We start from the raw sequence: 26641 nt of genomic DNA on the forward strand, positions 1-26641 counted from the left end.
CTAATATCTAAATAATACACTGCATGCCTGAGAAATAAAAAATAATTGATTATAAATCTTATATTTTTTATATAACTGGAAATATAACAGCAATGCAAATATTAGAAGCCCTAGCCACCCATATCAATAATATTAATATTAATACTGCGATTATCGAAGAATATCTACTAGATATGCCGTGTGTGACTGATTGATAGTTAGGACAAGAATCGACATGTTGGAGGGGATGCGAAGAAAATGAAGAAAGTAAAATCTTTCGACGGTAATATACCGGAACGAAACTGAAAAGAGATTCTTCAAGTGAGGAAGCTTAGCGATTTCTCGCAGCAGGCGAGAAAATCCAGAATAGTTATGGTCTCATCCTGACGACGACCAGGGATGATCCGTATGATCCCCGAGCACCGCAAGTTTTCCCGCGTTAATGATCGCCGACACTTGCCCGGGGCACGCCTTCTTCGAGTTTCGATCCTCGCGACTTATTGGAGTGTCACGGAGCAGGATGAGGAAGAACGCGGAGCAATGCGTTTTACAGGAGCGTGCGGAAGGCGTCGCCCTGAGTGAAGAAGACGATAATGACGGCCGGCCCCGGTCTTCAGTCTCGTTCGAGGTGAAACGACCGAGAAGAAGACCGGGAAGAGGATGATCGAAATAAAAGCCTCAGTGCGTGTAGTTATGTGCCGGTTTCTTCCGGTTGTGGCCTTGGATAAAGGCTTCTTAAACAGACGCCTACCGAAACAAGTGGAAAACATGGGAACATACTCTCTCTCTCTCCTCTCTCTCTTTTTACCCTAATATAATATCGCAAAATATACTTCAATATACGCAACAATGCACGTAAATAAAGTTATGTAAAATATATCTGCAACATCTAATTTGTTACTACTCTTCGTATTTTATTCGTCAAAAATATCTAAGAACTTATGAGTACGCGATAAAACGAGATTCGATTAAAATATAGTGAGCAAATATAGTGAGATTTTAATACGTATAATGGCAATGTCCTTAAATGACGTGATTCTCGTTGCTCTAATTTTCAATTGTAAATAAGTTATTTTTATGCAGAATCAAAAACGTCGACTCGCGTGAACAAATCAAAATCGCGTATTAGGAAAGGCAAAATACAGATATATGCGATTAAAATAGTGATATACGCAAAGAAAAATATCAGTATACAATTTGAATGAAAAATTCAAACTGCTAACGATTGAAAAAATAAGATTACACATTACATTTTACAATGTTGCACGCGTAGCATCAAACAGTACCAGAAAGCACGTAACAGTCAATAATGAAGAGCCACCTGCGAAAAGGTATAGGGCTCCGCGTTTCTTTAACGGGAAAAGACGCGCCGCGCCGGCAAGGTGGGCGAAGAAGGAGAGGGCGACGGGGAACGAAGAAGCGGACGCGCCACCGTAGAAGGTGGGGTCGCCATGGTTGTGGTCCGCCTGGGAAAAAGAGGACCACGCATTGTAACCCAGGGAGCGAGGAGGCCACGCTAGGCTGACCCTAGGCTTTACATTAACCATCCACCGTGTACACACGCACGTAAATAGCCGTATCGGCCACCCCCGGCCCCGGGCCCAAGTTTGTACCTGTTGCACCGAGTAATCATTGCCCTGCGGGAGCAGCTCCCTTTTGTCCTCCTCTTCCCGGTCTCTCCTCCGCCTCCTCGGCGCGGCGCTTTCCTGGGGATAAGATTGCGCTACGCGCGACAGGCGCGAAGGATCCTCTCATGCTCGCGGTAAACAGAGTGGAACGCGCGAGAACATTCCCGAAAAGACCCTTTCCAAATCTCGCGACAAATTATCGGAACACATCGCAATTAGACCGGCAAAGACTTTTGTTCCCGAAAATGTCGCACGGCGACGAACCTTCGCGCTCGCGAGAACAAACCTTGGCCCGGTTGGCCGTGAGAAAAGTCTTCGGAAACGGTTTTCGCGGACACCGCGGGATTTGGAGTGACTCGATAACAGAGGAGAGAACGAAAGTTATTCATTACGTGCGTCCGGAAGCGAGCGACGGAAGAGGAGGGGAGAAGATAAATCCGAGGAGTTACCATGTATACTTCCACGTAACTGTAACTGATCATAGGATCGCGATATTCTGAAGAGACGGTGGAAATCTCCGAGGCGCGTAGATTCCACTGTCATTCCTGTTACCTTGTACGAGGTAATTCTGACGCGGAGGAGAGCGAGGTTGGAAAAAAAAGGAGAAAAAGAACGAGATACGCGAGAGGAGATCGTACGTGTTGATATACGAAAAAGTTTCATCTTTCGCGGGATTGGGGAGGTTAGTTATACGTAGCGCGGTGCGAGATGCCACGGCGCGATAGGGGGTAAAAAAGTTTGCGCCGGTACTCACCTTCGGGGCAGATGCACTCGTAGTCATGTTCGCCGAGCTGATGGCACGAGCCTCCGTTTTCACACGGTGACGGATCGCAGGGGATGTAGTCGCTCTCGCAGTTTTGCCCGGTGTACCCGCTCGAGCACATGCATCTGCAAAAGCGAAAGCACACATTTTAAGAGAACGCGCAGAAAGGGGAGTTTTAACGAGGCACGAGGCATTAATTCGAGTTGTTGAAGCGAATAATTTCTTTTTGACAAGTAATCGATCTCTCTTATCAATCTTAACGATACAAATTGGATGCGCGGGTATCGAGTCTCCGCGAGAAATGTCAGGTAAAACGATCCAACAATTGAAAACGCGAAACAATTCCGTCGATATCACGTCGATGTCGATGCCGCGGCCGCGACAAGAACGTAACACCGATAATCATACCGTAATCCGATGCGGTCAGTAATTGCAATACCGTTCGAAGGAGATAGTACAAGCGCGATTGCAACAATTACGGGAATCTATTGAATGGCACATAAATATCTTTGGTAAATGAGTTGGTAAAAATCGTCAAAGGTCAAATGTCGAAAGAATTTCACTTTTGTGTAAGAAAGTTCATACACATATATTACACATATGTTGAATCACGTGATAATCACTTTTGTTGTAAAAGTCACTATTCGCTTCTAAGAAAATGTTTCCACAAGTTAGAATAATCGTCGTTCCAACATGACACTTGTAATAACGATTATAAAACATATCTTAAAATAATGATCAAGATATACATGTGTTTTTGCAATATATTTCACGTGGTACTTAATTCAATTTAATTAAGTTATAATTTCATAATTAACATTTTTCGGATAGCGAATATTCATCTCTACATCATTTCTCCTAGCTATGAATGCAATTCGTTCACGTCTCATTTTTCGTCTCTAAAAGCTCGCTTTAGAATTACGATACTCCTACACCGATCCCACGTTCGTCAATGATACATCCATAACGGTGGATCCAATTTTATTTCATTTTGCGACGGCGATTAGCGCGAGATTTCATAGCGCGAACGTACCTCGAACTCGCGACGAGCAGCAGGAGCAGAAACACGCGGGTGAGATTCATTTTTGCTCGCAATCGATGCCCACGAACGGTCGCAACGATAAAACGTAATCCTCATATTTCGACGAGGAGCCTGGGCCGCGAATGTTCACTCCATTCTCGAAGAGCAAAGATCACGCTCGGTGTACCCTGCACCCTCCTGTTCTTCGGTTTCACAAAAAAAAAGACGTATCACATCCGTACATACAACACCTTGGCACTATATCCTTCACTTTGATAATTACGATATAACCTTTCACGGTTCACTATCGCACTGCCCGCGGGGGCCACACGCGCGAGCGTAATCCAACTCGGTGATCACAACGTAAACAAGACCAACGAAGAAGAAACAATCCCACGGTATACTCGACGACACACCGCTGTAGTAATAAACGAAATAATCCAACTGGGCGGTGGCCCGATGTCGACGATATCACAAGAATTCGCTGTGCGCGACAATTCGAATAAATTAATAACGCGTATATCTTCCGTATATCACTTCCTCGAATCGGCGAATCGGTATTCTCTTTATATTTGAATCCAACGGAATCGCGCGCCGACTCGCGCGGTGCGGCGCGTCCCGGGGTGACAAAAATTCCCGGGCGTATTCACCGCGGCGTTCTCGGAGCGCGGCTTTCCCTTCGTTCGCGGCACGACGCCAGCGAGCCGTCCGGCGTTCTCCTTTTCATCGTTCCCGCGCTACCTCGCGTCGCATCCGGCACGCATCTTCTTCGCCCGGAGCTCAAAAAAAAAAAATCCCTTCGCTCTCCGTATTCCGCTTTGACAGCACTAGGGCACCCGGCGAGAGACACAGGCGGCTTCTCCCCCGCTTCCCCGTACGCGTAGGTATCCCGCCCTTTTGGCTTTCGGCTCTTCGCAGCGCGCGTCGCGAGTCGCCACCTGTCAGCACGCGATCACCACGCGACCCACGTTCCTCTCACGATCGCTCCAGCCTCCGTTTGGCGTTTTCCAGCTTCCGCCAAACACTGACGTTAGAGATGAAGAGATGCCGATCCGCTTTACAATTTATATCTCACACTGTGTGTAACAAGAAAGTCGGAGCATTGCCGGAGTCGATCACGCCGTTGACGGAGTCAAACCGCGAAACCTTCACGTAGCCTTCGCGTAGCACCGGAAAGTTCGCGTATCCAGCTTAAATCCGTGAAAACTCGGGTCAAATTCTCGCCTCTCGTCGCTCCGAATTCTTCCGTCTCGAAGAAGTTTCACACACTTGTTGCTCGCCGGGTTCAACGGTCGGAAGAACGGAGAGGCAAGAACGCGCGCGCGCGCCCGCACAGTGTCCGGGATCAATTTCTCACGTAACTGTCAATTCGCATCGACGATCACTTCACTCGATTTACCGCGAATAAACCTGTATCTCGCGCCCCAACTCGCGAAATCAAAACGGGGGGACGCGCGCGCGAAACGTGCGTCGTCCTCGAACGGCTGGCGACTGACTAATCTTACCTTTCGCGGCGCACCGCTCAGATGGCAGCAGCGTCGCATTTCGCACGACCGACCCCTCCGCGCGTTCGCGGTCGCCGCCCCACCCCTTCGTCCCTTCGCCGCTTCGCCCCGTCGCGTCGCTCGGTCCGCGGTCGGTCGGTGGTCGCACGCGCTTTCTCTTTCTCTTCGCCGCCGTTTCGCGTCCGATCTGCGCTCTCCTCTCTCTTCTCTCCTCTTCTTTCCTACTCGCGCTTACTTACCGCCAGCCGTCGGCTCCCTTCGCCCTCGGCTCGCCGGTTTCGCGACGCTATCGTCTCGCTGCTCTGGGGCAGTGTCTTTTGCGCAAGAATGTCTTTCTCTTTCTCTCTCTCTCTCCCTTCCTTATCCTGCCACCTGAGAAGTCGATCAACCACCACCGACTTCGGTTAATGTAATTTAACGCGTCTTTTTTTTATCCGCGAAAGTCAGTAAAAAGCATAAGATATTTAATATCGACGGGATTTATAATAAAAAATTGAACTTTCAAATAAATGTAGACAAATTAAATAATTAGGTACTGGTTTTATAGCTTGCGTATATCTGTGTGGATCAACTTTTATTGTTCAATTCATATTAGTAGATCAATTAGACAAGATTTTTTAATGGAAAAATTATAAAAATATTATAAAATTAAGCAAGAATGTCAAATCGAATTCTCTCAAGTGTTTACTACACTTTTTTAACCATGAGAATGTGCAAATTTGAAATATCGCATTCTTCAAATGTACCTATGTTGTCGATCAACTACGCCGACTCCGGTAATATAAACTAAGACTATTCTTCAATGTGTCTTTTTTTTATCCACGAAAGTCAGTAAAAAGCATAAAAGATTTAATATCGAAGTGATTTAATAAAGAATTAAACTTTTAAATATAACTGTAGACAAATTAAATGATTAGACGCTGGTTTTTATAGCGTTGCGTACCTAGTAACTTTATTGATCAACTTTATTTCTCGTTCAATTCATATTTGTAGTCGTATATAGATCAATTAGACAGGATTTATTAATAGACGAATTATGAAAACGCAAAATTAAGTAAAAATGTAAAATCGAATTCTCGCGCATACAAATGTTCATTACGCTTTTTTAGGTACAAGACAAGAATGCGTAGATTTAAAATATTGAATTTTTCAAGTGTGTAAATTTGTTGAACAGGACCAACTCTTTTATCCACGATCGGACCACTTTACCCGAGTCAACGGGTGCGTTAATCGTTATTTTCGTGCCTGAAACACGGTCCATCGCTCCGTTTACACGGCGGCAACACGTAAATCCGCAAAATGACGGGCGTGTCCCGGGTCCAGTGCATATTTGAGGAGGACCGAGTCACGTCGAGAGCAAAAACAGTGACTTAGGTTTGACACAGAAATGCGTTTACGGAGTGCACCTGCACCCTCCGAAAATTTCAAAGTGACATCAATGCGTAACATGAAAGTTCGAAATAAAAACTCGTCCTCGATGACTAGATTTACGAAAAAACTTAATTTTTGCTAACAAATTTTTAAAACAAGAAAACAAGATCTCTTTAAATACGTAAGTATCCGCGTTGTTTATACGATACACGCGAATAATAAGACATTTTTATATTTTAGAGAATTAATATTTTATATATAATTTTATTATACAATACATTATATATATATATATTCAAATTCGATTTGACTCTACATTTTATATTATATTCTATATTATATACTATATAATATATTTAAATGTTCGCTGTATAATCGTATACAAGATGATTATTTGCCTATGCATGATGCCGTTCAAACAACCGTTGTTGTCATCGAAGGCGATCGACTTTAAAGTTTAATTTTCTTGTTTGCCGGCATACGGAACACTCCGATTGGAAAGATCTGCGGGCAGAACGATGGAAAGCCGCGAGGCGTGCTTTCGAAAGAGCGAGGGGACGATCCGCATCTTTTCGTTCCCCGCGGAATACTCGACAAACCGATGACAACGACCGTCTCTCTTTCTCTCTCTCCCCGATATCCTGCGGGCCCGGATCCCACTTGTACACGTTTTGTAGCAACGGTTCTCCCTCGCCTAATCCATTATTCCGCGTGACCGACCGCAAATGATTTCCGATACATTCGATTTTCGAGAGGCTCGTCGATCGCACGTAGATTATCTCTCCCGCGCGACGCGACGCCGCGCCGGCGGCGCACTCAGATCCAGCGAGGATATTCGGTTCGTTCCACACTCACATCACGGAAAACGAGATCGCAAGAACGAATAATGCGGGTCGCTGGAGTTGTTTGCCCGGGAACACGCTTTATTTCATCATAATAATTCGAAAGGTGGATCCGAAGATTTCTTCTCCGAGAATCTCTCGACTCTGATTGGCGATAGCATCATTCATTCCTGATAAAAATGTCGAAAGTTAACTGCTCCATTCTATCATACACTAAAAACTTCCACCGTTATAAAGGATTCCGCATAATTACCACACGACGAGCCGAGGTAGGAAGTGCTGTTGAATCACGCCGGATTTTTCTTCCGCAATTAATTATTGTCCGGCCACCCTAATTAATTAGTCATTCGATAAGCGTTGAGATCCCCGCGCCAATTAAGACTTCAGCGTCTAGGATCGGGCCTAGCCCCGACGCGATGCGCAGCGCGTTTATGTCGGCGCGAGGAACTCGCCGGCTCACGATCGTGCAGGCTTAATGGAGAAGGTAATCGATGGAAGCCGAACGTATCGCCACGATAAAGTCTAATCGACAAGTATAAACATCTCACGTGGCATATAATCAAAATAAAAGTCCGCCGTTGACGGCGCGGTCACGAAGCAACTTAAATAAATTTGCGATAAGTGAAGTGATACGTTCATATTGATCGTGAAATTCGCGCAGCAATATTTGTAATTTTATGAAACAACTTTATCAACTAATTGGCGCGTGAATACCTCTCCAAACGCGTTACTCGCATATGTTTTATTAATGTATAAATATAAAATTATTTTTTCGGAATTTCTCGAAATAATCGTAAAAGGTTTATGGCAACTGCATTAGAGTTTTTCAACTGCGTGTTATATTTATTGTCTATGCATTGATACATCCTTCACAACCATTGTAAGTAAATTTTATGCTAATTATTAATGATTAATGTTAATCGTTATTGTTATATAATAATCGTATTGTTTGTTTAATCATATCTTAATACATGTAACCTTTCTTTGTAAAATTAGCATAATTACATCAATAATCAATAATTGAAATATTTCGAAGATTATTAGGAGAGATAAAAATTTATACTTTGACTTTTTTTTAATGTTAATCTACTCCCAGCAATTAACATTCAAGAGCATTTTTATTTACGAGAATTATTGCATCGGCAAAATATCTTGGTCGATCGGTCGATTAGTGAAATAAAGCTATTTCATTTCTAAACAAAACTGATAAGAAAACAGTTATTCATATGTGCGTGATGAAAATGCATTGATAAATTGACGAGTCATGATGAAGATAACTCGGAAACAAATGGCACAGGAAAAACCACAATTGTCTCATCTTCCTCAACTTTTTTACTGTTAGTAGCAGTCGCGCGGATTCAAATCAATAATTTTTCCGTATGATTTCAAATGTTATCCCTAGTTGCATTTTGCCCTTTTCTTTGAGACATGTTCCTTTATTCGAAACGATTCTCTCCAATCCTCGCTCCAATCTAGTCTCTACGACATATGCAGCGTGGTCGCTTTTTATACATCAGGGAGGACAGTGCAGCGAATACGATTGGCCGGCGGCATAATTTTACCATTCGCTTCGACGGCCGGTTATTTCGCTCTGTCGCGGTGTAGAAGGAGAGCAATCGCACGCGAAGGAGCACCACGGAGAAACGAAATCGTCTTCCACGAAGGAAGAGGGAAGATGACGTCGGAGGGGACGGAAGAAGACCGATCTACGGCCATTTTTCAAGAGACCGGCCCATAGAAACTATTGCGGCAGCCCGTGGATCGCGACAAAAAGTCGCTTTTTCATGAGGGTCCCTTAATGCGCGCTCTCCTTCGACACTGCGAACGGCGGACGGATGAAGAAAAAAGAGGGGCGGGAGAGGGCCGGGATTAATCGAAAGTCCGTCGACGAAAATCGCCGCGGCCTCGCATGTTTCGTTCACCGAGTCTTCCGTTGCCGGTTGCCGGTGGTCGTCGTCACGACGTTTTGTCATTAGCCGCTGAAAATTGATACGGGTCTGCGTTGTGCGATTTAACTTGCGCCGCCGCCGCCGATTTAATTGACGTCAAATTGAAGCGTGGAGGGAAGATTGGATTCGCGAGAGAGCGACCGTCGAGACGAGCGACGAAAAGGGGGTAGGGCAGAAGGCTGAAGCTCGAGTATATCTTCGCGCGACCGGCTCGTTTCCGATCTTTACGACGCCATCAAATTTTGCGATGAAAAGATCCTCCGACAGAATATTAAGTGCCCTTTGGTTAATAATGTCCTCCCCTTTCTATAGTCACTGATGCGATGTTTGATTACGGCTTCGTATAACAAGGAATTACACTGTCGCGCGGGCACCTGCTTCCTTGTACTTTCTTGCGTCCATTATTGACACCTTTCGAGTGATTTAAAGGACTGATAAAATAACGATACGTACATACAACGCGCACTCCTTTTTCTTTCTTTCTTCCTCTTTACTCTTTACTCTTGTTATATTATATGCCGTTAACATATTTCTCACGTACGTGCAAAAGGCTTTTTCACATGAAAATATTTACACAATAGGTATTTAATTCTTAATATTCTAATCCAGCATTGTTGCACGTTAATGCAATAATCAAAGCGAACCAAGTTTAATCCATAGGTACGCAATATATGTATCTCGATGATTTATGTAACGCTTTCGCTTTCTCTATTGTAGAAACGTAAGCGAGCAAAGTTTTGACGGCGTCTATAAACAGATGAATAATTGCGGTTTAGTTTCTGACAGAAATGGTCAGACCTGTTATCGCGATTCACGATAAATCCTCCTCACGATAAACAAGGTTTTAAACCGTGGTTTTGTTCCGGTTGGAGATTGCGCATTATTCGCGGCGAAATATAACAGGAAGTGCGGTTCCCCATTACAGACGTTACATAAATGTTCGTGAATGTCGATGAAAATCACTGGGAAACGACTTGTCTTCGCCGTCGCGGTTACACGATAAAGAATGCCTTTTCGTTCTCGCGCGAATCCTCGTGATGCGAGCAAACTCGTGCACGAATGAATTCCGTACGAGTTGAATTTAAACCCATACAATCCAGTTGATTGCACCAATAATGCTCGTATTTAATGTGCCACTGCCGCAACGAGCTTTTACGTAAATCGAACATGCAGCCGTCTTTACGGCACGTTTATTATTACGTTTATTATGCATTTATGCGTCTCGCAAAACTTGTTACTTAATTTTACACTTGCTCACAAGAATTTACGATTACCGTTTCGCGTTGTTGTTATCGATGATTACCTTCCGCATTTAATATCTTTCGCGGACAAATTGCCGCAGAATATCACAAGAACTGGTGCGTAAACCAGCAAAGTCGAGACCTCGTCGCGGATCAATGCATCATCCGCTACAGCGCGGTCCTCTCTCTCCTCTCTCTTTCGGCTCGCCGCGAGAATCCTCAATTTGCGTCGATTAATTGTGCGCTTGAACGACAATTCCGCGTCGAGCGTATTGTATGTCCGGCCGAGTGACGTAAACGGATACATCGCAAAAGTAAGAAGCATAACGCGGATTAACGTGGTTTTAATGGAACGCACACACATCCCGGTCGCTTTCCCGCCCTAATTGCCTGAATTGGTCGAAGTCGATATATTAATCATTACGTCGACGTCGTATCATTATGGCGACAAAATGAAACTTCGTCTCCGTGCAATTATTCAGTTGTAGCGTGACCAGTTTAAGAAATGCGTCCCAAAAATTTAACATGTATTTTATTACGATATTATAATTAAATTCTTTTCTCTGAAATTATATCAGGAAGATTAGGTATTCTATCTCAAGAAAAGTATTACGTGCACGTTTGTAGAATAAATATCAATAGACACATACAGTGAATAGATAAATTATAGATAGCAAGAGTTACAGTGCAAGAATTGTTTCCCGGCAGAATTGAGATATCTCCACGCTACAATCTCATTCACACGTAATCAAACTCACACGTCTTGATGAGCATGCATTAGCGGCGGAGTATACGCTGCATGACAAGATGCCAAGTGACGGTTCTCTCCAGTCAGTCTGTGCGCATATGTATTGCGAGATACTTTTACTTCTTGCGCAAGCGTCTCGCTATTATATCTCACCGCGTCGTTAAGTGCAATTTGCATTTTTCATTGAGGCGACGCGTGCGCGCTTCCGTTTTCACACGATGTGGAAGTCGACACGGATCGTCGATTGGAACAGTCCCCGGCGGACCTTGCGGGCCTCGATCGAATGATTATCGAGCTCACCTACGATATTCAGTTTGCGTTATAAATAGTCGCGACGCGCGATCGACATACCGCCGCGATAATGGGCGCCTTGCCGCAGCAATAATTATCGCCTCGACGATAATCTCACTCGTATGATTGTATGATCGAAAGCTATTATGGTATAATGTTCGCACCAATTGCCGATCGAAAGTTACATGCGTTAACAGAGAGGAAAAAATACTTTTTATACGTTTGCACTTTTACCTATATCTTATGAATTAAAGTAAGGAAGAGCTCTTATTATTAAGGAAAAAAATGTGTATTAAGAATAAGTAACATCGTGATCGGTTTGAAATGTTAATAATAAAACATGTTTTCTTTTTTTATAGAAAATAAGAAATAATTTCTGTTAAAGATAAAGAAAATACATGAAACTTCAACTTTAAATTAAAAAATAGTATATTTATAGTGCATCTTGATAATTTCCTCGTCGCCCATGAATATACATGGGGTAACAAATGATTACAGTTGCGAATATATCATTAGAACTTCAAGGAGGGCGGAAGAATTCGCCCTTGGAAGCTTGATTTCTCCTATTCGATACACTCGACTGATGATGATATTATGGTTAATCATTCGATACGCTTCTACAAAATACGTGGAACTTATCTTCGATTATGACACATATATTAATAAGGCGTAAACCATAGATTACGCGCATTGATTGATCTACATTTTTTTCATAACGCAATTTTCGCGAGGTCGAGAAGAATAATAATTTTCTCGAGTATAATTGCAGTGAGTCTACGTCATCGATATACCTATAAGAATAATCTTTATGTTCGAAAATTGGTATAAGGAAGAATCGATAACAATTCTTGCCATCAGTATCGACGACAGATTCCTATAGACGAATATCCTCCATAAAGAACTAATTCTTATTAAATTGATTTGAGCAACCATGGCACCCTCCTTAACGGTATGATACCGCGGTTTAAATCCCTGGCTAAGCGTACGCGGAAACGTTTGTTGACAACTACACTCGAAATGGCCAGTGAGTGATAAATGAGGTTTGCCAAGAATTCTCTTAATTATTCCGAACGCTCGCCGCGGCTGACTCGCATCTTTGTCGTACCCGACGCATTCTTCTTTCTCCGCGAAACCGCCGAAGATGCATCGCGATTGCTGGAAATGCTATCTCGATAGGATCATCGACCAGATCTACGAGATTCTTTCGGCTTGTCGCAGTATACGCGGCGCGGAGGATGCAAGTAATGCATGCGTTGAATCGCGTGTTCACCGCCGACCATAATCCGTTTCGACGTCGGAACTGGTTGGGACTTCGGACGCAATCGCGGTTACGTTCGAAGCTATACGCAAAGTCACGTGACGATCGCTCTTAATCTTAATTCCGATCATCTCATCGCTAAGATCATGAGATATATACAATACAACATTGCAGAATCGTCCTTCGCAGAGATAAACTGAAGTATTACACTGTAAAAAATTTAATGTCCCAGAAAGTCCACTCTAAATTTTGTGTTAAAATAACTCATGCATTGTGTTATTTTTTACATTTAGAAATGTTATATCGACTAAAATATTGTGTTATTTTAACACAAAATTTAGAGTGGACTTTCTGGGACATTAAATTTTTTACTGTGTAAATAACTAATTTAAGACGCGCAAAAAATTTTCGATAATCTCCTGATACTGATCTGAATGATACAAAGACTATATAATTAAAAGTATAATTAAAAATTATGTAAAAATTAAAAATACTATTAAATAGAACAGCATAATCTTACCTCTAATCTCTCTATCAAGTTTATATTTAATCATACGTACTTAAACTCTTAACAATATTCGAGTAAAAATTTCAGTTTATGATTTATTTCGCAAATTTTTCCTTTATATAAAAAAATAGGATCAAATACCTAGCTACTAACATCAACAAAAAGAAATCTATATCAACTGATAGTATTTCAAATGATAATGCGTGAAATATCAACAAGGCGTAAAGTTAAAAAAAAAGCGACATCAAATACTACCTATTTTATATTTAAGATTATATTTATCTTGGCACTATTTCGCAAAAACAAAATTTTTAAATCCACATCAAATTTATTCTGTAACAAAATTATATTGTCTTTCCAACGAAAAATTATAATCCAGAATAACAAATTATATAAATTCATAAACATCTTCTCCTCCAAATAAAATGTAAAAAACAATAACAAATTATTAAGCGAACTATCTTAATTTTAGTTTTGCTCAAAAAATCAGAATATATATTCAAATAATTTATTAACAAGATTTATTAGTAATTTATTAATAAAATTGTCTCTTTCTTAAATTTATTTCACTAATATACTTTATATTTGGTTAATTAAATAAAAAATGTACATTGATAACATCAATGTTTTATTAATGGCTAAGAGATGTTTATGGTAAACAGATTATAAATTTAAAACTTGCCTCGGGATACATATCCTATGTTCTAAGCCGAGGCGATATTTTGCCGCGCGCATGAACGTTACGCGAATTAATCCGACACGTCCGCTTGCCGCAAGTTTCGATTAAAACGAGTGTCGAGGATGACGCCCGTCACGCTAAATGATATCTCGAGATATGCCCTTCGTGCGATACGCACGATTTTTCCGCGACGTCTTGCCACACGCTATGCGTGAGACAACACTGTAAATTTTCCCGTTTGCGCAGTTATGTACATCTGTTGAGTTCTTATAAAATTCTTTAATCCGGATCTTTTTTTCTTTCTTAAACACGAATAATCGCTCACTGAAAATATAATTTGTATTTTCTACAAATTTACGTGGTAATAAATAATCCAGAATTTTATATAAAGCAAATTAGGATTCCGCGATTTATAAGGCTTGAATTAAATATCCCTGAAAATTGCACTTTTTACAGAAAAGATGTAAACGCGATTCAGAGTTACAATCATCCACTTCTAATATTTGAGAAAAATTCGTTTAAAAATTTGGATTTAATCAATACTAATTCTCTCATTCTCACGTATAACGTCATTTCCTTAAAATAACAATGTTGCCACTCAGGGGTGACTTCTTTTTGTTTATTATTTGAAGCTAATATACTGGACGTATAATATATCGCTAGAGAATCATAATATAATTTTTGGATCGCGACAAGGTGAAGTCTCTATCTCCGTGAGATGAGAATAATAATATTGTACGAGACACACATCGCGGCCTCCTACTTTGTGCCCTTTCTATGTAGACAAATCTTCACAGTATCGCGCGGTCTAACGACCCAACCATGAGCGACGTGTTACATGGCGAAATCCGAAAATGTCTGTCGTCATCATGCCGGTCACGTAGTTATCGGCCGCTATCAGAGAACCGGGTTCTTTGAATCGCTCGAGATCCTTATTTTTTCCTCGTGTCACCGTCCGAGTTTCAAGGAAACGACTCCTGCTTCGCAACCGGCTGTACGACCCGGGTGTGACCTCTCGTCTAAGTTTCCATCCCGTGGAAAACGGTCTCAAACAGCTCGCTCCTCACGCGACACATAAAACGCGATTTAGGACGTTCAGAATTACTGGCGGCACGTAGCAACAAAGTGAGCAAGGTTGTAAGAACAAACTTCCTTCATTACTCTTCTTGAAAGTAATAAAGTGTTTTAAACGTGCCTAGATAATTTTGTTAGCAAAAAAAAAAAAAAGAAAGACAAATATCCAGAAGATGCAAACGTGGCAGCGCGAACAAAGCTTTTAGATTCGACTTATAGTTTTTTAATTAACTATTTAGAACAGAGTAACTGTTTCTTGAAAATCAAGTCAACTTGACGGAAATAATTTTTTATAAAAATATAAATCACGTGACAAATGCATGCAAAAATGGAAATAATTATACAGTATTTTTAAACGTAATTGTGTCTGTAACGTAAGACTGAGGCACCACCACAAAATACTCCTGACGTCTCCCGCGAAAAGGCCAGGTGCGAGCTTAAGCTAGGAGCTCCGAGGAATTTGACCTCTCGGGGTCAATTCGCAACCCGTTGCAGGCCCCAAAATTGCTGCGGAGGCCGCGCTTGATCAAGATCCGCCGTTAATCCATCCTGGGGTTAAGGAACACCACTGGTCTTCGTTTTGCCTCGCCTCCGCTCAATTAAATTCTACTTCAGGGAGATTATTTCATAAATCACATCCTGTCCCGAACACACGCGCAGACGTTCCCCCCTCTCCCCCAGCCATTTTCTCACCCACTTGTTCTTTCACCACATAACAATTTGCTACTATTATTTGAAGGACGAGACAAAGGCAAGATCATTAGGATGCGTTAACCCTGTACAGATTACTAGTAAGAATACTCATCGGTTGATATACATATATAATTATATCTACGACTTGAGCTAATTTAAAAGGAGAATTTTTATTTTTAGTTTCCTATCCCGTATTATTGATCTAAAATGAGTTCCCACAGAAAATAGAATTACATTCAAAGTAGGCCTGAAAAAATGCATGTCGAAGCAGGAAATAACGTTTCTAAGTATGTAATATCTTTATTTGTTCGCATCGCGTCACAGAATTCCAGCGCAGGAGTTTAGCTCGTCACGCATGAGGGATAATGAGAGAAGAAATGCGCTGGTTATGCAATTCGCGAAAGAAGCGAAGAGCCAGTCGTCCGTACGGTACAAAAAAACCCGCACGCTCGCATTCTTGCATATACCCATAGAACGATCGATGCCACGGCACGGTTGAGGGAAAATTCTCTGCGTTTTATGGGTATCTCGATCCAACGCAGAGGCTGCGGCAGCGGCAGCGCCCAGATGATGCCCAGATGAGATTCCACGGGCTTGCATGTCGCGGCATTTAATTATTTTCACATCGAAATTTCGCGCTTGTGAAACGACGATGCCTGCCACTTCTCGCTCTTCGCCCTCGCGTCACGGCGGCGGCATTACGGTATCCGGGTACCGATTCTACGTAACAATTTAATAGTATAGTATCTCCAACCGACACCACCTGGCGGTCAGGTATGCCACATCAAAGTCTTTATTAGGCCCGATTGAACGTTACTGCGGCTCCACTTGCTCATACGCTGCCGTGCAATATTGGCGGCGACGGCGGCGGAATGTCCGCTTTTCATCCCATCTTCATATGCGTACATACCAAAGTCCCGCTTGCATTGACATTGATTATTTCTTGTCTACCATCTCGAGAGAGACAGTAGACATATGTATATTTTTAACATTTAATCCTAAAATCCGAGCTTCAACGCTCAAGATTAGACTTATTATTTGTAAATACATCTTTCTAATAGGTTTTTCTTTCCATTTTACCTAGTTTTACTCCGGAAATATATTCATTTTATTTTAAATGCAGAAAATATATTTTTAAAATGCAACTAAATTGCAGCATAATTAAATTGAAATATGTAAATGAGAGTTTTTCTATGTCTTTTTTAACATTTGCAACAAACGAAACATGTAATCAAAATATGTGAAAAAGAAAAACATATGCAGATGAATTAATAGAACTGAGGAGGAATTATCAGTGACACTCATAATTAACCCCTCCGCGATATTTGTTAGACGGTCAAATCACGCTTATGCTAAAACGTCGAATTTATTATCTGTCTTTGAAATGCTCTTCATACATTCATATAAAATAAAATATATAAAATAAAATCTCTATATTAATAAATTTAAAATTCCAAAAATTTTATTTTTTCGTCGTTACAATTCAATCATCTGATTACCGTCTTGATAAAATATTCTGCTCTGAATTTAATACAAGCGTTACGTCTTTTAATTCTACAAAATGAGTTCGCTGGTCAGCGCAGTTGCCATTTATCATTTTGTAACAGTTACTTTTCACTCGCGCAGCTCTGAAAATCAGTGACAGAACGAAGATGAATATATCGAGTTGTGCCAGCTGAGGAACGAGTGTTGTCGATGCACCGACAAAGCTTCTTCTCGCCACTCACGGTAAGCGACTTTAAAGTAGACGGGGAGCGCCTTTATACACACGAACGCGCTCTCTCTCTCTCTCACATACACGCGATGCACCGACGTCGCACCGATATAATTCAATATAATGTAGGGACCAGCGACATTATCTGGTCCGGTGCAGTCAGCTCGGACTCGGGCTTCGATTAATCTCGACTCGATCTCAACGAAGCGCGGATTTATAGTCTCCTCGCACGGCCAGGGCTTTAAGTCCCCTACTTAAACCTGTTTTTTTACGAACTCGTTTCTTTTCCGCGGTGAGTTTTCTTTTCCCTCTCTTTTCTCTCGTCAAATCTCCTTGACCCGAGATTCTATTATACTTTTCTGTCGACCGTCGCTGGTCAAAACTCATGCCACCACGTGTAAATTCCAGGCGGAACCCTCCACTTTTTTCATCTTTTATACCTTTTAATTTTCATATTTCCATCCTCGGTAGCTTCCGAGAAGTTATCTCGTTAACGTCGCCTCATTATCTTTCGCGTTACTAGATTTCTCACGCTTATGTCGTATGTATGCGTAGATGGGTACGTCCATACGAGCTGGATATTCCGATTATCCTCTCCCCTGTACCGACTCTCGAAAAATTGTTCCGCGGGGCGATTGTGTATTAATAAAAACGTTTAACTTTCTCCGATACGATATCTACTTCCTCGATCAGCATCCCCATTCCTCGTCATTGCCATAGGTACATCTCGCGATCGGATCACGATTGCATGTCGGAACTTGGCGAGCGGAACGGAGGTAATTTTCAACGTAACGAAACGCCGAATTAGGAGAAAATCAGTAATGGACCGTGAAATCGAGTCTATGAATTCTCGTTGCCTCGCGTCGTTACGCATTTCGCGTTCCGGGGACCGTGCTCAATTGGTAATTACGACAAGGGGACATCCAACGACACTGCATGCCGGCACATCCTCCTCCACCTGCGCCGAGATGCATCTCAGAATGCACTCGGACATTTTCGAATCGACCGATTGGCGGCGGCACACGGATCGCTCTTATTCGCTCGCATTTTTGTTGCGCGGACCCGCAACCCTCTCTCGTTCCATATATGCAGATCTCAATTGCTCGTAGAATCGATTATCCGCGGCCCGATCGTGACCGTGCACGTTCACGCGATGCACGCGCGCACCGCAACCCCGGACAAATGAGAGATTCCTGGCTGCCGAGCTGTGGCTTCGCCTCGATATATACGCGCTAGTGATTTCAGACTGCTCATTCCGACCGTTTCTTTCCGCGCGTGCTTACGTTACGACGTTCCTATCATTAAGATGCATCAACGGCAACTATTCTGTGTTGAACGAGTCAATAATAAGATCTTTTACTTTTCAGTAAATTTCAGATACGCGCGCTTCATTTTAACGGAATTTTAATTAAAATCTTATATTTTATATTAAAAGTAATAAGGTGTTCGCCGAATAAATATCGTGTTAATATTTAACAAGTTAAACAAGTTTTCTTAAGAGTAGGTATTATTGTATGTGTAAAAGAGAAAGAGAGACAGACAATAAAAATAAAAAAGAGAGAGAATATAAAAGTAAATAAAAAGTCAAGTTTCTCGGGTACTTCGAGAGCAGCATTCCAACGATAATTATGCAGTGTCTTCCATGTCCGCTTTAAAACACTCGACTCGAAAACGTCCCTGAATCTGGATCGAGACGCCTCAATGCACACGTCCCGTAATCATTTCGGAGGCGCGATAAAAATACGTACAATGTGTTACAGAGCAATCGTTAAGCATGTCATCCCGATTTACCTGTAAGATCCGTGAATATTCTTGCAGGTACCGTGTCTGCACGGGTCCCTCTCGCACTCGTCGATGTCGTCCGCGCAATTCGGTCCCGTGAAGCCAGGTGCACACGTGCACTTGTAGCTGTCCTCGAGCGAGCGACACTCGGCCCCGTTTCGACAGGGCGACGAGGCGCAGTAATCCTGTCGCTCGCAATGGTCACCTGAAAAAAAAAAGAAACGATGTTGTTCAACGTCTTGCACCGACGCACAATCTCGTTATGTACGTACGACTGAAAAATCGCATGATTTGCAACGTCATATTGAGAACTCGAATCACGATTCAATTTAAAATTACGAACTTCTCGTGTTGCGTTATTTTTTTAATGACTTAATCTTTTTTTTATCATCTCAAACGAGTTTTACTTCAGCAAGATTTGAAACTCTAACTCTTTATTAGGTACCGAAATATTAATTTAGAAGAAATAGAATTAAAGATAACAATTTTTTTTAATATTGTTCTCCTGTTAATATTAAATATATGAGTTTAAAACAATTAAAAATGTTTAATAAATTATATTTTAAAATTTTTATTAAATCTTACCATATATCAAATACCATTACCATATACCAAATAAAAGCTTAAGATTAAACGTATTAGAATTAATCACGAATTTTATTTCTTAATTAATTCCATAAACATTGTGAAATATAATAACTACAAAATTATAGTTACTTCATTAAAATTTGCGACAAGAGATTTTATTTGCACACATGTACAAAAAATTATGAATTTTAATATTTGAGGGATGATCGAGACTTGAAAACCTATACATATTTTTTATGAAAGGTTGAACGTTTACTCGCTAGAGGCTAGATCGTCGTAAAATATTCTTGGAACCTCCAAGAACGAACGTTAAAGCGCAAAAACATAAAAATAACATTTTGTAGATGAAGATCTTAGCGAAGATAAGAATAAATTAGCTCGGCATTTCTTGCTGACTAGCATTCGGTCCGTGAGTAGAGATATCCTTTAAGATGGCGGTAATCCCGGATGGTGGAGCATGTATCTAAGGTAAGCGTCTCCCCCTTCCCTCCGCGGACTACTGATTAGTGGAACTAATTACCGGAGTCGCTACTTGTTCTCTTGTGGCCAAGATGTCTTGGCTTTTGCGATCTGCACCGTGCAACCGCTATAACTTTAGCGGTGCTCATTGTTCACGATTCAAGCATATTTTAGAAAGTTCTTTTCTCTATTAATTCGTTGAAAAAGGTTACATATTTTATATATCAAAATCATGAGTTTAAAGAGATGTTTTAGAGATATTTTATATACGTATTTATAAATAATTTCTATCCATCTTTTAAACTTCGTTAAAAATACTTTAAATAAAGAATAAAATTTAATCGAACACTTAACTTAAGAAGAATAATTATTAATATATCAACAAGAATGAATATTGATGTATAAAATGAGTTATAGCCATCTTAAAATCGGTAAATTCTCTCCCCACACAATCATTGAGCCATTGAGGGTTCACTGAAAATGCTGAGGAAACTGAGCACCACTCGTCCAAAGGTATACCGCCACAGTAAAATACCGCATGGTTCTTCGTCAATTATCCTACAAACGCACACTTCAACCTGCCTTTCCTTCCTTCTTCTACCTCTTTCTCTAGTTTTCCTTGCTTCTTTCGAAAATCCCCGTGTTTCTAGATTTATTCGTCAAGCATATCAGAACGTGCTTTGGTATTTTATCCTGAGTTGTAAAAGATATAATCGTACCTCAGCATCAACTTCTGTGATGTACGTAAATTTGATATTGAAATTAAAGTAATCCGAGATAACGACTATGTTAAATATATATTATATATTAAAATGATGTCTATTTTTAAAATTGATGAAAGCCTGTCATCCGATATTACACACACACACACGCACGCGCGCGTACACGTAGAGTATCTTTTAATAGCTCAATGCAAATTTACAGTTATAGCTCGGTCTCGACGTTTCTTTATGACGCGCAACACAATGCGAACTGGTTAATTGCATCACGTTATCGTCCCGTCTATCTATTAACCTTGCTATTCAACCCACGCGAATCGATAAGCATATTTAAGTATTCGATGACTAACGCGCGGCCTATTCATTGTCGGACTTACGCAATTATTCCCCTTTAAGAATCCGCATAGTTTTCCTTTAACACCTCTGACAACCGTAACGAATTGGTTTTGATCATTTTGTCGGCGCAATTAGTCATTTATATATATTATTCTTTTACGTTTGCACCGATTCTTGATAAGCAGAGTTTCAAATCACGAATCGACAAATCTTATCATGCTCAATAAACATAGAAATAATTTTCGTGCGATTATAACAGTCCGAATCTACTCAAAATTATAGATTTCAATTTCTGGTCGCAAATATGAAGATATCAGTTGTTTACTGACCTGTGTATCCGATGCTGCACGTGCACACATACTCGTGCAACGACTTGAGATTGCATGTAGCGCCATTGAGACAGGGCGAAGAGTCACAGGCGTTTTCGATGGGGATTTCGCAGAGGCTGGCGGTAAAACCGACAGGACATGCACATGTGAAGGATGGCGTGCCACCTCCGATGCCCTCGCGTACCCTACATGAACCGCCGTTTTGGCAACGCGATCCGGTATAGCACGGGTTCAAGTGTTGACAGTATTCTCCCACGTATTTCGATGTGCAGCTGAAACAGGATTATGTCATGATTAAAGGATCGATATTTTCCCTCGTTGTTGTATGTATACCATCAATATAAACAATCATTTCGAACGGTGGATCGATTCCATGAGAGAATTGCATGATTTTATGCGTTATAATTCTAAATAAAAATTGGTTCTCCTATACATAAAATACGCTTAAAGATTTATTATGCTTCAAATAAAATGTCCATCAATCAAAATTATTGAAATTTCTTCTATTTTTGTTACATAAAAAAATATTTATAAGATTATTTTATAAAATCATTTATTACAACGGATCCAAAATGCTTTAAACATAGATTAAAAGTTTAATAAAAATTTGGTTCTTTTCGTTACACACAGATATAACATTTTTCTGAATTCTATATAAATGAAAAAAGCGAAGAGAGGAGGTAGCATCTTGATCGAAGTGAGCAATTTCAAGGGGAACTATAATGCGTTCTCGCGAAAAGGTGTATCTCGTATTGCGGTTCAGACTTCCACGAAGACCAGAAAGACGAAGAGTTCGAGTCCAGGCTTTGTGACTGGCCTATTACGTGTTAGTAAATTCGCCAAACAAGTATCTAACTTCGTGCGTTGCACCTCTTTCTGTCGAATTCATCGTTCGCGTGAAGTGGCATGAGAAAGAGAACGCACGTTTTTTTCAGACGAGAAAAAAAGTCCTTTTGTGATCTCTCTCTCCGCAACGAGCAACTCATTCACAATATGTTTCTCTGATTCCTTGAAATTGTATCGCATGCTATTTCAAAATCGAATTATTCCCGCTTTCTGTATTGAACGAATCTGAATTATTCATTATACTCTTAGCTCTTTTATTGGAAGTTCAACATGCATGCTCGCGATCTTACATTTAATCGCCATCAACGCTTGTCGAGTTAAAAGCTTCATGGAATTGCTACGAAATGACAGGCTAGGTGTACAAATACCGTTTCAATGACATCAGGGTCAACGATCGTGCTTTCTCGATAAGGAAATTATTGCCGTGTTTTGTCGACTTTCGTGGCAAAAAAGCGATGGTCTAACGGGCCCTAATGATCGCCGGACGGGACACGTCATATTGCAAGCTGCGATCGACCGCCGCTTTTACATTGCAGACCCATTGATATGCGAAAGAACCTAGAGAAACTAGATCCTTAAGGTAACTTGCGTCTCCTTACGCTGGCCCGGCCGACCATAAAGGTTTTTCTCAACTGTACGTCCTTTACGGCGATCTCATGAAGCACGCATATCCTCATTACCTTGAAAGGACTTTCGTTATCTTCTTACGGCAGAGACAAATTGCGAACGCGTTTATGAAACGAGTTCACTCGCAAGTTCTTTCGAATTTAACATGTGTCATATTCACGTATAATATGGTTTTATTATTCAATGGCATTGACCCATTTATCTTAAAATTGCCATGTTGTTTGCGAAATAATGATTTGCGAAAAACTTACCTACAAAATAATTTACAGCTCAAAAAAGCGATTGAAGAAACCTGACCTGACAAAAATGGTTTTTACCAAAAGCGCTTTTATATACATAAACATCTATTTTAGTTTAGAAGCTTATAACTTACAAGTTATACAATTTATATAGACAGTACTTTAGTTTACAAGTTATACATACGATACAATAATAATACAATAATTTTATATAATTAGTGCTAACATTTTAGAATGTATATACTCAACATACTCGTTAAAAATATATAACCAAATGTTCCCTAAAGGAGATATCGATTTCGAGTCGTTCAAGAGCTAGAGATTTCCAATCTAGTCCAAGTTCCTGCAGATGTTGTCTAAAAACACTCTACAGATAGATTCAAGTTTGACGTGAAAGAAGTTCGTTTACTTATTCTATCGATGCAACCGAGATTGTAGTATCCTTAAGCCGGCATCAATATGCAAAAACGTATTGAGCGCATTGTCCTGCAGCTGCAGCTGCATCGCATCGGGGCTTCGCCTCGACTTCTTTCGCCGCTTTCCATCGCGTATGTGCGCGCGCGGTTGCTTAGAGAGCCACAGCCGGTATCTCTATAAACGGAAACGACGATTCCACGGCCATTACTTGCTCAACAGCGAGTTTCTTATTCTTGATGCTGCCGGTCAGGGCCGGCGTGCGTCGTACCATTTGGATTTATTGACTTCCACCCGTGAATATCCGCCCTCGAACGTAGAGATGTAACGAGACCGCTAATATGAGCAAGAGCTAAAGTAAGATGCAACAAATTGATGTCTTCTCTTGTGCAATAACTTTCTCTTTCATATGTAAGACGAGAGAAATTATAGTTGTGAAAATTTCATAACTGTATAATAAAAAAGATTAAGGTATTGTGTCGAGTAAAAATAATATGCAAAAAATATAAAACCGTAAAATAATTTGATCTGAACCTAAATGATATGCATAAATTAGAAGAGTGTAACGTAGTGTATAATACACGCAAATTAATATTTATTTATAGCTCATATGCTATGTTTATGCGTAGCATTTAATTTAATAGCTTGTATGTATATTTCATACGTACTAACGTTTCAATCACTCGAATGAGATAAAGGAGCAGCATGAAAAGCGTGCATGGCGTTAACGCGGCGTTCTCGCTACAGATATCTAACGTGATAAGCCGGATCGAAGACGCCACGCGAACGAGATTGTAATTATCGACGCGAATGTCGTAACATATCCTGCTTCTGGATAATCTTGCAAATATATAAGATAAGCATCCCTTCTTGTAAGCGCATAGATAAGTAACAAATAAGCAACCGGGCGGCCGAGAACGGATTCGTGTTATGTAAATTATCAGCTCTATGTACGTTGCTCTCGATCTGCAATGACAGTGCCACGATTCCGGAAGCGTTTTATCAATTCAGCGCTTTAAAGGCCCGCCTTCTCTATTTCGCAACTGCAAACCGGTCACCGTAGAAGCCGTAAATTACACGAGCACTAGTGTTTAGCGAACGTGGCGCGGTTCAACGATAAGATTGTCGCGCGCGCTATCGGCGTGGCGTGGCGTGCAGCAGTTTCGCACGTTTATGAACGCGTATATACGAAAATGCTTCGCCGCGAGGCAAAACTCGTCGGCGTCGCCCTGCTCGCTAATTGCGACAGTCATCAATTACGGAGTCATTTAAGCGCCAGTGCGTTTCGAGCAAGCGCGATTTGCCAGAGAGAAGACAGACCTATGCGTCACACCCGCGTGTACGATGATATGTGATGGATGATCTAGGATTCTGGAGTCTAGAAAAATGCGATATTTATGTATATAAATTCTGCGAAGATTATCTAATTAATATTGAGAATTTAAAAAGGAGCATATTTATTATCTGTTTTATTCCGATCTAATGTTTATCTCAAGAAAATGGGACAAAAACGATGTTATTGAATATTACTTACTTAATCTCTGTCTGCTTTTTATCATAAATAATGTTCATACAAGCAATTCTACATATATATTTTCCTTTTCATATATACATGCACGATTAGAAAAATGCGACTGTATTGCGCCTGTATCTGTATTGTAAACTTCGTAATATATGAGAATACAGCTATTAATTATCACATATTATAACGTGTTCTATGAGTGTCATATTTTTAGGGTTGACTAAATAGTCTCTAACAATGCTAACTAATAACTCAAACAAACCTGTAGAATCTCTAAAATGTGCGTCAGTATAGACATAATATTGGGACGCATCCTAATTGAGTAGGAAAACATACCTTATTCAAAGATGGTCAATAAGTAACATTATTATTAAAGTATTAGTCATTCTTCTCTCTCTCAATAATCATTCTTCAACAAGTTTGTATTTTATTGTTAATTTTGAGGAATTTTAGGGAATTTTACCGTATTGAATTCACATTGAATAAAGTTCAAATTTTATCTGGAAATTTTGATGTATCTGACGCAAACGGAAACGAGAGTATCTTACATCAATTTTAGCTTCGTTTCGCATAATAATGATTATTGAAATGGTCGTACATTGTGCGATCGAGAACGTGGGAGTGCAAAGTTCCTACTGGCTCCATGCCAATTTCCGCGGTCTCTTCCTAGCTCGCGAATGAAGTTCTTAATTCGTTCACACGATAAATTAGTAGATGCTGTACTAGTGTACTCGAACGAGTTTAGATTACATCGAAAATATGATTCTTCATTTTTAATATTTAATAATGTTATTCAGTCAATCACAGATAAAGTTTATTCAATGACGTATAATATATCAGTTATTATTCAATCATTTAAAGCAATGACGCTTTCTATGAAAAATATAGCAAAATTTCTCTAACTAGCTAAGTCAGGAAGTCGATTGCATCCGCGAAAAATCATCTGCGGAGCAAAATTAATAAAACTAGATATTGCACGAATACCGCCGGGATATTGCATGTGGTCGCGGCATCCAGTGTGGCACGTCCGCGTGAAAGATCGATAGCCAAGATTTCCGTGAAGTTATCGCGTAGTATCATCCGGAAATTAACGGATCGCTCGCCGAAATTGCCTCGTAAATCCGAAGGATATTCTCTCGCCCGGCTTGTTCCTGTCTCTCCCTTCGCTGCGAGACATGATGAATGGCCGTACGCGTTCCCCATCATCTAAACAGGTATCTGATATTGCGTCGCGTGCAACACCTCGGTAGTAAGTCTTTACTGATCTTGGGAGCTTAATTGACGAATAAACGCGACAAAGTGATACTATGTACGCAAAGAAATGACAATAAACAATGAGCCGCATTAATATATTTGCCATTATATTTGGAAGAGAAAAAATTGGGAAAATTCTGAATAAAATAAGTGACTTAATTATTCATTACGTATATTAAATAATTTTCAATAGAATTTATAATTAAGATTTGTTTTTAAAAAATATTTAACATTAAGTATATCGATCTTGTAAGTATTTTTC

General features: G+C 40.6%; 1 protein-coding gene across 2 annotated transcripts in view; it reads right to left on the reverse strand.

Annotated features, from left to right (window-relative positions):
* Positions 1-26641, reverse strand: part of LOC112465792 (neurogenic locus Notch protein) — a 240167-nt gene that overhangs the window by 124912 nt on the left and 88614 nt on the right. The window contains exons 3-5 of one of the 2 annotated variants that reach the window (XM_025033518.1): positions 21478-21749; positions 19056-19251; positions 2362-2495 (exon numbers count right to left, since the gene is read on the reverse strand). In XM_025033518.1, coding sequence (XP_024889286.1) covers positions 2362-2495; positions 19056-19251; positions 21478-21749 — 602 coding nt within the window. Of the gene's footprint in view, positions 1-2361; positions 2496-3403; positions 3904-19055; positions 19252-21477; positions 21750-26641 lie in introns of those variants that run through there. The other variant, XM_025033519.1, reaches the window with a different exon arrangement.

This window comes from Temnothorax curvispinosus, unplaced genomic scaffold (genome assembly GCF_003070985.1).
Source record: "Temnothorax curvispinosus isolate PA1 unplaced genomic scaffold, ASM307098v1 QBEX01015524.1, whole genome shotgun sequence".
Classification (NCBI taxonomy): Eukaryota; Metazoa; Arthropoda; class Insecta; order Hymenoptera; family Formicidae; genus Temnothorax; species Temnothorax curvispinosus.